At 46.2% G+C, this 13,674-nt stretch overlaps 2 protein-coding genes across 3 annotated transcripts in view; both read left to right on the top strand.

The window, feature by feature from the left end:
• The window catches only part of MAML2 (mastermind like transcriptional coactivator 2), a 303,350-nt gene that overhangs the window by 263,367 nt on the left and 26,309 nt on the right, over nt 1–13,674 (top strand). The window lies entirely within an intron of this gene.
• On the top strand, nt 6,812–9,674 carry LOC140901075 (uncharacterized). The gene is made up of 2 exons (XM_073319282.2): nt 6,812–8,570; nt 9,158–9,674. Exons 1-2 carry the CDS (start codon nt 7,988–7,990, stop codon nt 9,307–9,309), a joined length of 735 nt encoding a protein of 244 aa, XP_073175383.1. The 5' UTR covers nt 6,812–7,987; the 3' UTR covers nt 9,310–9,674.

Raw genomic sequence — 13,674 nt, 5'->3', positions numbered from 1 at the left:
TCATTTAGAAGCAAAGCAAATTAGTTTAAATTAGCAGATATGGCTGAATAAAGGGATGATAAATATCAATGGCAAAAATTAAAACAGCCTGGTGATTAGCCTGAAAATTAAAGTAAATGTAATTTGGTGGTGTATTGTAAGTTGTATTGGTACTAAGTACTGAGAAAAACTTGATCTTTTCCCACCCTTTATGTGTATAGTTTTGTGTCCATTATATGTCTAAGAAAGTCACTAATTGACAGCTACAGTGTTAGCAACTGATCCTGCAACCCACACTCACATGAGTATTCTTCATTCCCAGGGACAGTCACAAATCAGTGATTTGTCACGAATCAGTGATCAGTCTAGACGTGATAAATCGACCCCCGAGCGCTCTCCCGTCGACTCCTGTACCCCACCGCCGCGAGAGGCACAGGCGGAGTCGACGGGGGAGCAGCAGCCGTCAACTCACCGTAGCAAAGACACCGCAGTGAGTAGGTCTAAGTACGTCGACTTCAGCTACGTTATTCAAATCGCTGACGTTGCGTAACTTCGATGGATACTCCCCCCTCCCCCCCCAGGGTAGACAAGGGCTCAGACTCTTTGAACACCCGAGGATTATTCGCAGGAGAAAAGAGCTGCAGATATTTTGTATGTACTACTTCAATTTCATCATTTTCTTCAAAGCTGCAATTAGGCAATGTAAATCTCACTGTACATATAAATGTATGTAGCATAGTATTCATAGAGGAGAGAGAGACAAAGGGGTGTATAGGTATATGCACACACTCTCGCTCTCTCTCACGCACACACACACACACTAACGGTTTTAGTTTATTGCAGTATTTGCACTGAAGTTTACTTTCCTGTTAACAGCTTTGAAATAAATGATAATGTTGAAGTACGACAGGGAACACTTTTTTTGCGGGGATAACCATTGCTCATGCAAATAGACCCATTCACTTTAATATAAATAAGAGTACGTGGAACATTTAAAACTACAGCACCTTCCAGGCTTCAGTGGAGTCATTTCCACTTACACTGTCTGGGGATCTGACACTATATCTATGTCTGTGTCCATGTATTCAGGCTGCGAATCTGGTCCATAACGTATAGGCTAAGGTCACTCTGAGGGAACAGTGCCACTGTATCACTATAGGTGGTAGAGGCATGAAGTGAAACCCTATTCCCATTTAAGGCGATGGGAGTTTTGCCATTAACTTCAATGGAGCCAGGATTTCACCCATGATCTCTGATGTAGACATTTGACAGTAACCTTACGTGGTGCTATGACAACATGTGTGTTATTTTTAATACAAACAAACAAAATCTTTCCAAAATGGAGACCTTTAAATATACTGCTTAGGCCAGAAGATAGCATTAAAATATTATCCTGGTGTACTTGGGAAAATTCTAATAATACATCATTGAAATCTCTGGGGAAATGTTTCATGTGCACAAATCTCTATTTAGGTCATTTCCACAGAATGTACAGTAATCAGATGTATAGTGGAGGGTTTATTATTTTTGCAGAATGTGCATGCATTCAGAATTTGCCATACTCAGAATGAGAGACAAGATGTTCAGCTGTATGTTTAGCTTTTGCAAAAGGCTTCTCTGTCTGCCCAGGCATGGGCACTGTATAGCACAGACAGGAAGTATGCCAGACTGACTCTGCAGGAGGCTGCATAGAACACGTGCAGAAAGGAACAAGAAACTGCTTAATGATTAATCACTGTCAACCTTTGTTCTTGTTAAAGACTTGATTGTTGGACAAGGCTAGTAATGAGGCACTGTTTCTGTGTCTGTTGCTATGAGATTGTGCGAGTGCTGAATCTGCTCTTCAGCCCATGCAAAAAATGCAATTCTGTGTTTGCCCAGGTTTTAATGAGCTAGAGTGAAAGCACTTTTATAGCAGCGCCTGCTAGTGGATATACCGTCTTTCAGTATTTCACACATAAACCCCCATGTTCCTAGGTTGATAGCAAAAATAAATTTAAAAAAACAACACTCCAAGCCGAAACTTGGCACACAAGGGCTCAGGAATGAGTAGCTTGTTTGTTAAATTAAAAAACAAAGTGCTTAAAAGTGTTTATAGTAAAAACTGCACAAACAACTTCGTTGATTTTTTTTCCTCATTTTTATATGAAAGTGGTCGTTTAAGAAAGGCATTTGCTGATTGGATATGATTCTGTACATTGGCCAAGTTAGTACATGTAAAGTAACTAGTATTATTATTTTATTATTTTGCTATTGCTTCATTAAATTTCCAAGAGAACAGAAAATGATACTGGAGAAATGCCAGAATAAAATGATTGTGCAATTAAGAAGGGGGCGAGGGGATGGGAATTTTTCTTGATAGCAAACTTTGTAATTTTTCACTCATTGTCACTCAGTGGTGTCCCAGACGTAGACCCATATCTTCAGCTGTTATAGGAAAGACTAGCCCATAGAGAGGAAGGATGGTCCAGTCAGTAGGGTTCTCGCTTTGGATGCTGCAGAACTAGGGTCAATTCTCTGCTCTACCACAGACTTCCTCTGACTTTTTGCAAGTCGGATTGATTTCATTAGGAGTTAGGGATGCTTTTGAACATCCCACTAGGTGCCTATCTGCATATGTAGGAGTCTGAATATCTTTAAAACTCCAGTCCTTAGTCTCTTTGTGCCTCGGTGCCTCATCTGTACAATGGGGATAATAGTAATGCCCTATCTCACAATGGTGTTGTGAAGGTAATACGTTACTGACTGTGAAGAACTCAGATTCTACAGTAACGGGGCCACATAAGCACCTTAAATAGATATAAATTGGTGGTCCTGCCTTTGGTCAGGACCTGGGTGGGGCTACTTCTCAGCCTAGGACACTGTAAGGCATTGATGCCCTGTAGTGTTTTAAATATATAGTGAAGCTGGACCACTCAGATTATTCTCTGATCCTGCTGCTTCCAGGTGGATTGATAGGCCCATCTGCCTACATAAATCCTTTCCTGAATTACAGATGAGTTGGAGACAGAGGGGCCCCTGTATGGAATATCTAGGAGCCAATCATTATTCCACAAATATATTATTATTTTCAAATGGTTTTAGTGACATTCTTTTCAAATTTTGCACTCTTTGGATTAATTCATGTGTATTTGCACTTTGAGCTGTGTACCTCGGCTGTGGTTTGTCAGAGAAGTCACACATAGTTTATTTCCTTTCTCTTATTGGAGGAGAGCACAAGCATGTCTGGCAGCCAATTCTTGCTTGTGCAGTTGTAAAATCTGGTTGCCACAAATCCTGATGCATATGCCTTTGAAACATTTTTGCCAGTCAAGGTCAACAGCTCAAGATGTTCATGGAAGGCAAACACAGAAGTGGGGTCATGTGGTCAAGGGAAAGTTTTTGTGAACACTTAAAAAAATTATTCAAGGAAAATATTTTGCATTGTTCACCTGGAATTTTTGATTTCAAGATGTTTGACACTGAAAGCGATCATGTGCTCTTCCAATCCTCAGTTCTTTCAAATGCTGGGACAGTGTTTGGCCCCAGTCTTGCGCTTATAGATGTGTTTAACTTTATCCATGTGAGTAGTCACATTAGAGCCTATTAGGATACTGACAGACATATAAACTTGTTTGTGTTGGAAGGATCTGGGCCTTTAAAAGCATCTGAACAGATTATGATCTGATATACTTTAAGGTAGCTCTGTACATGAAAACAATATCCTTAGTCTCAAAACAATGGGCATGATTTGCCACTGCCTCACACCTTGTGTCATCTTGTACACATGTGCAAAGTGAGAGTAAAAAGAGTGTAAGATGCTACCAAACAGAATGGTAGAGTTTTACACCTACTTTGACTAAAGAAGGTACGAGGCAGTAGAGAATTAGGCCCACTTTGCTTTGTAAATCCTGTCTACATAGTATTATTTTTATCCAGCTCTGATACGTGTTGGTCAAATTTCCAGCTGGTATAATTTGGCATAGGTTCATTGACTTCAATGGAGCTATGTTGATTTATACCTGTAAAGGATCTGGCTCTATACATTCTGCTATTATTTAAATTAATAGAATATTTAACTTATTCCTAGTAATAATTAATAATAGTTCTACTTCACAGGGTATGTCTACACTGCAATTAAAACATGTGGCTGGCTCGTGCCAGCTGACTTGGGCTCGCTGGGTTTGGACTAAGGAGCTGTTAAATTGCAGTGTTGACATTCGGGTTCAGGCTGGAGTCTGAGCTGTAGGACCTTGTGAGGTGGGAGGATCCCAGAGGTCTACACCACACTTAAACAACCCCTTAGCCCTAGTCCTGCGAGCCCAAGTCAGCTGGCCAGTCATGAGTGTCTAATTGCAGTGTAGATGTACCCACAGAGTCTCTGCAGCCATTCCTGCTTATGCCATGATCTCATAACCAATTTTTCAGTTTGGTGGCTGAACCAAAAAATTGAAAATAAATGGTTTCAGGTCAACCTGAATGCAAAAAAAATTATGAATTTTTTTGTGTGTTTGTTGCCAAAACAGTTAGGTAAATTTGACACAAATTTGTGAAATGTTTCAGTTGACCCAAATCTTCTGTTTTGGGCACACACACAAAAAATGGTCAGAAAAATTCTGCTGAGCTCTGTATATCGCAGCGGAAGCAGGGTCAGGCTAGATCAGTACTTGGAAGCGAGACCTCCCAGAAAAGCCCAGGGACTGCAGAAAGTGGACTTTGTGCTTCAGCAGACTCCTTTTCGGCTAGTAGTAAACCAATGGCTCAGAATGGGGCTAGCAAGCATTGTGTTGTTGAAAGTGCCATCTTATAGGTGAGCGAGAGGCCAACATTTGGGTTGTTCAAGTTAGTGAGTGTAGGGCTTGTAGGGTACAGCCTCCGGGGTTATACAGTAGCCTGGAATATTTTGCAAGCAAGTCTGACTGCTTAGTAAGGGGGAAATAAATCTGGGTAGAAGCCTTGATCTGCACCAGGAATAGCCTGCTATGGTGGCTGAGACAACTGAGACCCACTGCTTCAGAAAAGCGAACAAAATGTACAGAATTAGTTGCCAGGCAAACAAAAAGTTACACATCTTTTCCCCTGGAGAGAGCTGGAGCTAGAGGTTTTCATCAGCCGAACGTCAGACCTTGGGCAGAATGTAGTGAATAAATCTGAAGAGCTTTACTTTACTGTATTTGTTTCATTAAGCCACCACTAATGTAAGGGGAGAAGGAAAGTTGGAGCTGTTTCTCCAAGCCTGACACTGTGAAAACAAAATGAGCCACTCTGTGGTGTCACAGAAAGGCAGAAAAAAATGTCTGCTCCTTTTGACAGAAAATCTTCAAGAACTAGAACCCCATCGTGTCACAAATGCCAACTCTCCTTAGTTAGGAGGCAAAGTCTCTGAGGGAGCTGCGGTTTAGCAAACATTATTTTCATTCTCTCCCACCGAAAATAATATTCACCAACTCCAGCGCCCTTTTGGGGGTGGGGGGAAGCTAAAGTTTTGTGTCCATTTTTCCAACCAAATTTCCATAAAATGCCTTTGAATTATGTATTCAGAAATGAAAACTTCCAAAGGTATTTCAGGGGGTCTGGACAAGCTGCTGACAGGGAGAGAAGTGTGGCGGGGGAGGCTCAGAATGTCAACTTTTGCTCTTTGCTTTGTGGTGTCTGTCTGTCTATCATCATGTTTCTATAACCATTATTGCTGTAATATTGAAGCATGGATCAGGAACATTCCCTGCTTCCCTTTGTGACACAGCCTATAAAAATAATGTTTTCCATTACTACACAGCTTTTCATCTCACCTCACAAGCTCAACACAGGACTCACTTAGAGGGGCGTGGAAGCGAGATGCCGAGGGGCTGCAGTCTCCGGTGTTGCTGTCAAAGAATTGCCACAGGCCCAGCCAAGAGTAGTGTTTGATTCTGCGGGAGTCATGGTCAGCTGTTTTTAATCTTCAGTGATGGCTCCAGTCACTACAGGGTCTCTGGGGAAGGATCTATAAGGGAAAAAATAGAAATGAGTAACAATAATATTTAGTACCTGACCATATATGCTACTTTACCTCCAATGGAAAATGCAGGTGCTCAACACCACTGAAAATCAGGGCACTTATTAAGGTACCTAACATTAGGTACCTGAGTTTGAAAAGGCTGGCCTAAGTGACTTGCCCAAAGTTGCACAGAAGCCTATGTCAGTCTTTTATCTCAGTGGAGTTACACAAATTTATACCTGGCCTGTAGAGGGCTACAGGCTACTTTGCAAACTCCATGAGCTGCATTTTTCCCATTGGCCAACTCTGCCTAGCCATATCAAGTTGATTACATCAGTCCTATGATTCTATGATTTACAGACACAATAAAGGCTACTTTGCACTGCTAGAGCTTTGGGAAGGGGCCTTAGTGTAAATAAGACTCAAGCCCTTAACGTGTTTTTACAGGTAAATAATTATCATTTCTTATAGATCTGTGTCATGCATACAAGGCACATTTAAAGCTGCTGCTACTGGATGAACGTGCTAGGCTGAGATTTCTATAACGTAGGGGAATGTCCTGTCATGTCCTATAAATTTATTTGAATCTCAAGAGTGGCATTAAGCCCAGCCCAGTAGTAGGTGGCAATACAGAGGTGCACTACCCCCATCAAGTGCTCTGATGCATTGTGCTTCAGACAAGCAAAGTGGCTCTGGAAGTCCCAAGTGTGGTTGCAAGACAAGACTTGGAAGGTATGTCCACATTACAGGCATAGCTGCAGTAGTGTGGCTATGGTGGCACAACCACGTAGTGTAGACACAGCCTACACCAATGCAAGACGTTTTTCCCATCGGTGTAGGACCACCACACTCCTCTGAACGACAGTAGCTAGGTCAATGGAAGCATTCGTCTGTAGATATAGCTGCGTCTGCACTGGGGGATTAGGTCGCCATAGTGACATCAGTCAGGAGTGTGGATTTTTCATACCCCTGTCCAATGTAGCTGTGTCAACCTACATTTTAAGTATAGACCAGGCCAGAGCACCCATTCTGGATCAGGACAGTGAGAACCACATCACCAGAGAAGAGGGCAAAGAAGAATTCCAGGAAGATGTGGTTTCCAAGAAGGTGATTTGAAGAAGGAGAGGGAGGGATCTTGATGGAATGCAAGTGGGAGACTGTTCCAAACACAGGAACCAGGATGATACAAGGCATGGAGCCAAGATTAATGTGAAAGAATGATGAAGGGAGCAGCAAGATGAAAAGCTGGAGAGTGGCATGTAAAATGTTTTGGGTCCTTGTGGTGGAAGTGCTCAGTTACTGCAGTGGTGAGCACAGTATAAAAGCTTAAACAGAAGAGAATAGAATATTTTGTATAGAATATTTCAATATTGTATTGCATGGTGAACAGAAGCCCAAGTTATGTCAGATTGTAGGCACCTTTTACCAATATAAACCAAAGGGAGAATTCTTGTGATACTCAGGGCTCCAGATACCTAAGCAGTACAATTATGAATATAGCCACATATAGAACATATGGAGAGGAGGACATAAACAGTTTGGAGAACACTTCAATCTCTCTGGGCACGCAATCACAGACATGAAGGTCGCTATCTTACAACAAAAAAACTTCAAATCCAGACTCCAGCGAGAGACTGCTGAATTGGAATTCATTTGCAAATTGGATACTATTAATTTAGGCTTAAATAGAGACGGGGCCCTGGTCTACACTAGGACTTTAGGTCGAATTTAGCAACGTTAAATCGATTTAAACCTGCACCCGTCCACACAGTGAAGCCCTTTATTTCGACTTAAAGGGCTCTTAAAATCGATTTCCTTACTCCACCCCTGACAAGTGGATTAGCGCTTAAATCGACGTTCCCGGCTCGAATTTGGGGTACTGTGGACACAATTCGATGGTATTGGCCTCCGGGAGCTATCCCAGAGTGCTCCATTCTGACCGCTCTGGACAGCACTCTCAACTCAGATGCACTGGCCAGGTAGACAGGAAAAGAACCGCAAACTTTTGAATCTCATTTCCTGTTTGGCCAGCGTGGCAAGCTGCAGGTGACCATGCAGAGCTCATCAGCACAGGTGACCATGATGGAGTCCCAGAATCGCAAAAGAGCTCCAGCATGGACCGAACGGGAGGTACGGGATCTGATCGCTGTTTGGGGAGAGGAATCCGTGCTATCAGAACTCCGTTCCAGTTTTCGAAATGCCAAAACCTTTGTGAAAATCTCCCAGGGCATGAAGGACAGAGGCCATAACAGGGACCCGAAGCAGTGCCGCGTGAAACTGAAGGAGCTGAGGCAAGCCTACCAGAAAACCAGAGAGGCGAACAGCCGCTCTGGGTCAGAGCCCCAAACATGCCGCTTCTGTGATGAGCTGCATGCCATTTTAGGGGGTTCAGCCACCACTACCCCAGCCGTGTTGTTTGACTCCTTCAATGGAGATGGAGGCAATATGGAAGCAGGTTTTGGGGACGAAGAAGATGAGGAGGAGGAGGAGGTTGTAGATAGCTCACAGCAAGCAAGCGGAGAAACCGGTTTTCCCGACAGCCAGGAACTGTTTCTCACCCTAGACCTGGAGCCAGTACCCCCCGAACCCACCCAAGGCTGCCTCCTGGACCCAGCAGGCGGAGAAGGGACCTCTGGTGAGTGTACCTTTTAAAATGCTATACATGGTTTAAAAGCAAGCATGTGAAAGGATTACTTTGCCCTGGCATTTGCGGTTCTCCTAGATGTAGTCCTAAAGCCTTTGCAAAAGGTTTCTGGGCAGGGCAGCCTTATTTCGTCCTTCATGGTAGGACACTTTACCACTCCAGGCCAGTAACACGTACTCGGGAATCACTGTAGAACAAAGCATTGCAGTGTATGTTTGCTGGCATTCAACCAAAATCCGTTCTTTATCTCTCTGTGTTATCCTCAGGAGAGTGAGATATAATTCATGGTCACCTGGTTGAAATAGAGTGCTTTTCTTCAGGGACACTCAGAGGTGCCCGTTCCTGCTGGGCTGTTTGCCTGTGGCTGAACAGAAATGTTCCCCGCTGTTAGCCACAGGGAGGGGGGAAGGTTGAGGGGGTAGTCACGCGGTGGGAGGAGGCAAAATGCGACCTTGTAACGAAAGCACATGTGCTATGTATGTAATGTTAACAGCAAGGTTTACCCTGAAAGAGTGTAGCGACTGTTTAATAAAATGTGTCTTTTTAAATACCGCTGTCCCTTTTTTTTTCTCCACCAGCTGCATGTGTTTCAATGATCACAGGATCTTCTCCTTCCCAGAGGCTAGGGAAGCTTAGAAAGAAAAAAAACGCACTCGCGATGAAATGTTCTCCGAACTCATGCTGTCCTCCCACACTGACAGAGCACAGACGAATGCGTGGAGGCAAATAATGTCAGAGTGCAGGAAAGCACAAAATGACCGGGAGGAGAGGTGGAGGGCTGAAGAGAGTAAGTGGCGGGCTGAAGAGAGTAAGTGGCGGGCTGAAGACAGGGCTGAAGCTCAAATGTGGCGGCAGCGTGATGAGAGGAGGCAGGATTCAATGCTGAGGCTGCTGCAGGACCAAACCAGAATGCTCCAGTGTATGGTTGAGCTGCAGCAAAGGCAGCTGGAGCACAGACTGCCACTGCTGCCCCTCTGTAACCAACCGCCCTCCTCCCCAAGTTCCATAGCCTCCACACCCAGACGCCCAAGAACGCGGTGGGGGGGCCTCCGGCCAACCAGCCACTCCACCACAGAGGATTGCCCAAAAAAAAGAAGGCTGTCATTCAATAAATTTTAAAGTTGTAAACTTTTAAAGTGCTGTGCTTAAAGTGCTGTGTGGCATTTTCCTTCCCTCCTCCACCACCCCTCCTGGGATACCTTGGTAGTCATCTCCCTATTTGTGTGATGAATGAATAACGAATGCATGACTGTGAAGCAGCAATGACTTTATTGCCTCTGCAAGCGGTGATTAAAGGGAGGAGGGGAGGGTGGTTAGCTTACAGGGAAGTAGAGTGAACCAAGGGGCAGGGGGTTTCATCAAGGAGAAACAAACAGAACTTTCACACCGTAGCCTGGCCAGTCATGAAACTGGTTTTCAAAGCTTCTCTGATGCGTACCGCGCCCTCCTGTGCTCTTCTAACCGCTCTGGTGTCTGGCTGCGCGTAACCAGCAGCCAGGCGATTTGCCTCAACCTCCCACCCCGCCATAAACGTCTCCCCCTTACTCTCACAGATATTGTGGAGCACACAGCAAGCAGTAATAACAGTGGGAATATTGGTTTCGCTGAGGTCTAAGCGAGTCAGTAAACTGCGCCAGCGCGCCTTTAAACGTCCAAATGCACATTCTACCAGAATTCTGCACTTGCTCAGCCTGTAGTTGAACAGCTCCTGACTACTGTCCAGGCTGCCTGTGTACGGCTTCATGAGCCATGGCATTAAGGGGTAGGCTGGGTCCCCAAGGATACATATAGGCATTTCAACATCCCCAACAGTTATTTTCTGGTCTGGGAATAAAGTCCCTTCCTGCAGCTTTTGAAACAGACCAGAGTTCCTGAAGATGCGAGCGTCATGCACCTTTCCCGGCCATCCCACGTTGATGTTGGTGAAACGTCCCTTGTGATCCACCAGAGCTTGCAGCACTATCGAAAAGTACCCCTTGCGGTTTATGTACTCGGCGGCTTGGTGCTCCGGTGCCAAGATAGGGATATGGGTTCCGTCTATAGCCCCACCACAGTTAGGGAATCCCATTGCAGCAAAGCCATCCACTATGACCTGCACATTTCCCAGGGTCACTACCCTTGATATCAGCAGATCTTTGATTGCGTGAGCTACTTGCATCACAGCAGCCCCCACAGTAGATTTGCCCACTCCAAATTGATTCCCAACTGACCGGTAGCTGTCTGGCGTTGCAAGCTTCCACAGGGCTATCGCCACTCGCTTCTCAACTGTGAGGGCTGCTCTCATCCTGGTATTCATGCGCTTCAGGGCAGGGGAAAGCAAGTCACAAAGTTCCATGAAAGTGCCCTTACGCATGCGAAAGTTTCGCAGCCACTGGGAATCGTCCCAGACCTGCAACACTATGCGGTCCCACCAGTCTGTGCTTGTTTCCCGAGCCCAGAATCGGCGTTCCACAGCATGAACCTGCCCCATTAGCACCATGATGCATGCATTGGCAGGGCCCATGCTTTCAGAGAAATCTGTGTCCATGTCCTGATCACTCACGTGACCGCGCTGACGTCGCCTCCTCGCCCGGTATCGCGTTGCCATGTTCTGGTGCTGCATATACTGCTGGATAATGCGTGTGGTGGTTGATGTGCTCCTAATTGCCAAAATGAGCTCAGCGGCCTCCATGCTTGCCTTGGTATGGTGTCCGCACAGAAAAAAGGCGCGGAACGATTGTCTGCCGTTGCTCTGACGGAGGGAGGGGCGACTGGCGACACGGCTTACAGGGTTGGCTTCAGGGAGCTAAAATCAACAAAGGGTGTGCCTGTACATCAAGGAGTATTTCAGGCAGGACTGCACGGAGGGTTCCAATAAGAAATGGTGCACCAAAGTTATCGTTGTTATTGGAACAAGGAGGTTAGCCTGGCCTCTGATTGATACATGGCTAGATTTACCTCGCTGCGCCTTCTCTGTGAGTGACTGCAGTGTGATCTAGACAGGGGAGGAGGAAAATGAGTACAAAACAAATCTGGTCTATTTCTTGTTCTGACCCACTCCATCTATCCTTTACATCTTTGGCTGGCAGCAGACGGTGCAGAAGGACTGCATGCCATCCACATCTCATGGCTGCTTGGCAGAAGATGGTACAGTACGACTGCTAGCCATCTTCATCTCTTGCCTGCCTGGCATAAGATGGTACAATACGACTGCTAGCAATCCTCATCTCTTGCCTGCCTGGCAGAAGATGGTACAGTACGACTGCTAGCAGTCCGTATCGCCTGCCCGCTCACCATAAGACGGTTCAATAGGACTGCAGGACTAAAGAGAATGACCTGGTCAAGTCACTCCAAATTTAGTCCCTGCGCCCATGTCTGCCCAGGCGCTCCCAGCCGACGTGGCCAGGAGCACCTCGGACACGACGAGGACGACTACCAGTCGTATTGCACCGTCTGCTGCCAGAAGGCAATGGGTTGCTGCTACTGTGCAGCAAAGCCGTACCGCGTCTGCCAGCACCCAGGAGACATAGGGTGACGGTTACCTGAGCTGGCTCCATGCTTGCCGTGGTATGGTGTCTGCACAGGTAACTCATGAAAAAAGGCGCGAAACGATTGTCTGCCCTTGCTTTCACGGAGGGAGGGAGGGAACGGGGGCCTGACGACACGTACCCAGAACCACCCACGACAATGTTTTAGCCCCATCAGAGTGCTCCATTGTGAGTGCTCTGGACAGCACTCTCAGATGCCCGATTGTTTGCCATTGCTCTGACGCTGGGAGGGGCGCTTACAGGGTTGGCTTCAGGGAGCTAAAATCAACAAAGGGGGTGGCTTTACATCAAGGAGTATTTCAGGCAGGACTTCACGGAGGGTTCCAATAAGAAATGGTGCACCTAAGTTATCGTTGTTATTGGAACAAGGAGGTTAGCCTGGCCTCTGATTGATACATGGCTAGATTTACCTCGCTGCACCTTCTCTGTAAGTGACTGCAGTGTGATCTAGAAGAATGAGTCCCCTAGACAGGGGAGGGGGGGAAGCAAATCTGGTCTATTTCTTGTTTTGATCCACTCCATCTATCTTTTACATCTTTGGCTGGCAGCAGACGGTGCAGAAGGACTGCATGCCATCCACATCTCATGGCTGCTCGGCAGAAGATGGTACAGTACGACTGCTAGCAGTCCGTATCGCCTGCCCGCTCACCATAAGACGGTTCAATAGGACTGACTGCAGGACTAAAGAGAATGACCTGCTCAAGTCACTCCAAATTTAGTCCCTGCGCCCATGTCTGCCCAGGCGCTCCTGATCGACCTCACAGAGGCGACCAGGAGCACCTCAGACATGACGATGACGGCTACCAGTCGTACTGTACCGTCTGCTGCCACAAGGCAAGGGGTTGCTGCTACTGTGTAGCAATGCCGTACCGCGTCTGCCAGCATCCAGGAGACATAGGGTGACGGTTACCTGAGCGGGCTCCATGCTTGCCGTGGTATGGCGTCTGCACAGGTAACTCAGGAAAAAAGGCGCGAAATGATTGTCTGCCCTTGCTTTCACGGGGGGAGGGAGGGTGGGAACGGGGGCCTGACGATATGTACCCAGAACCACCCGCGACAATGTTTTAGCCCCATCAGGCATTGGGATATCAACCCAGAATTCCAATAGGCAGCGGAGACTGCGGGAACTGTGGGATAGCTACCCACAGTGCAACGCTCCGGAAGTCGACGCTTGCCTCGGTACTGTGGAAGCGCTCCGCCGAGTTAATGCACTTAATGCACTTAGAGCATTTTCTGTGGGGACACACACACTCGAATATATAAAACCGATTTCAAAAAAACCGACTTCTATAAATTCGACCTAATTTCGTAGTGTAGACATACCCTGGGAGTGGCTAAGTCATTATGCAAGGTAGCCTATTTCCCCTTGTTTTTTCCTACCCCCCCCCCCAGACATTCTGGTTAAACTTGGATTTAAACTTGGAGAGTGGTCAGTTTGGATGAGCTATTGCCAGCAGGAGAGTGAGTTTGTGTGTGTGTGTGTGTGTGTCCCGGGGGGGTGGGGAGGTGAGAAAGCCTGGATTTGTGCTGGAAATGGCCCACCTTGATTATCATGCACGTTGTAGGGA

The sequence above is a fragment of the Lepidochelys kempii genome, chromosome 1 (genome assembly GCF_965140285.1).
Source record: "Lepidochelys kempii isolate rLepKem1 chromosome 1, rLepKem1.hap1, whole genome shotgun sequence".
Taxonomy (NCBI): Eukaryota; Metazoa; Chordata; order Testudines; family Cheloniidae; genus Lepidochelys; species Lepidochelys kempii.
This window is presented reverse-complemented; position numbering and strand designations above follow the sequence as displayed.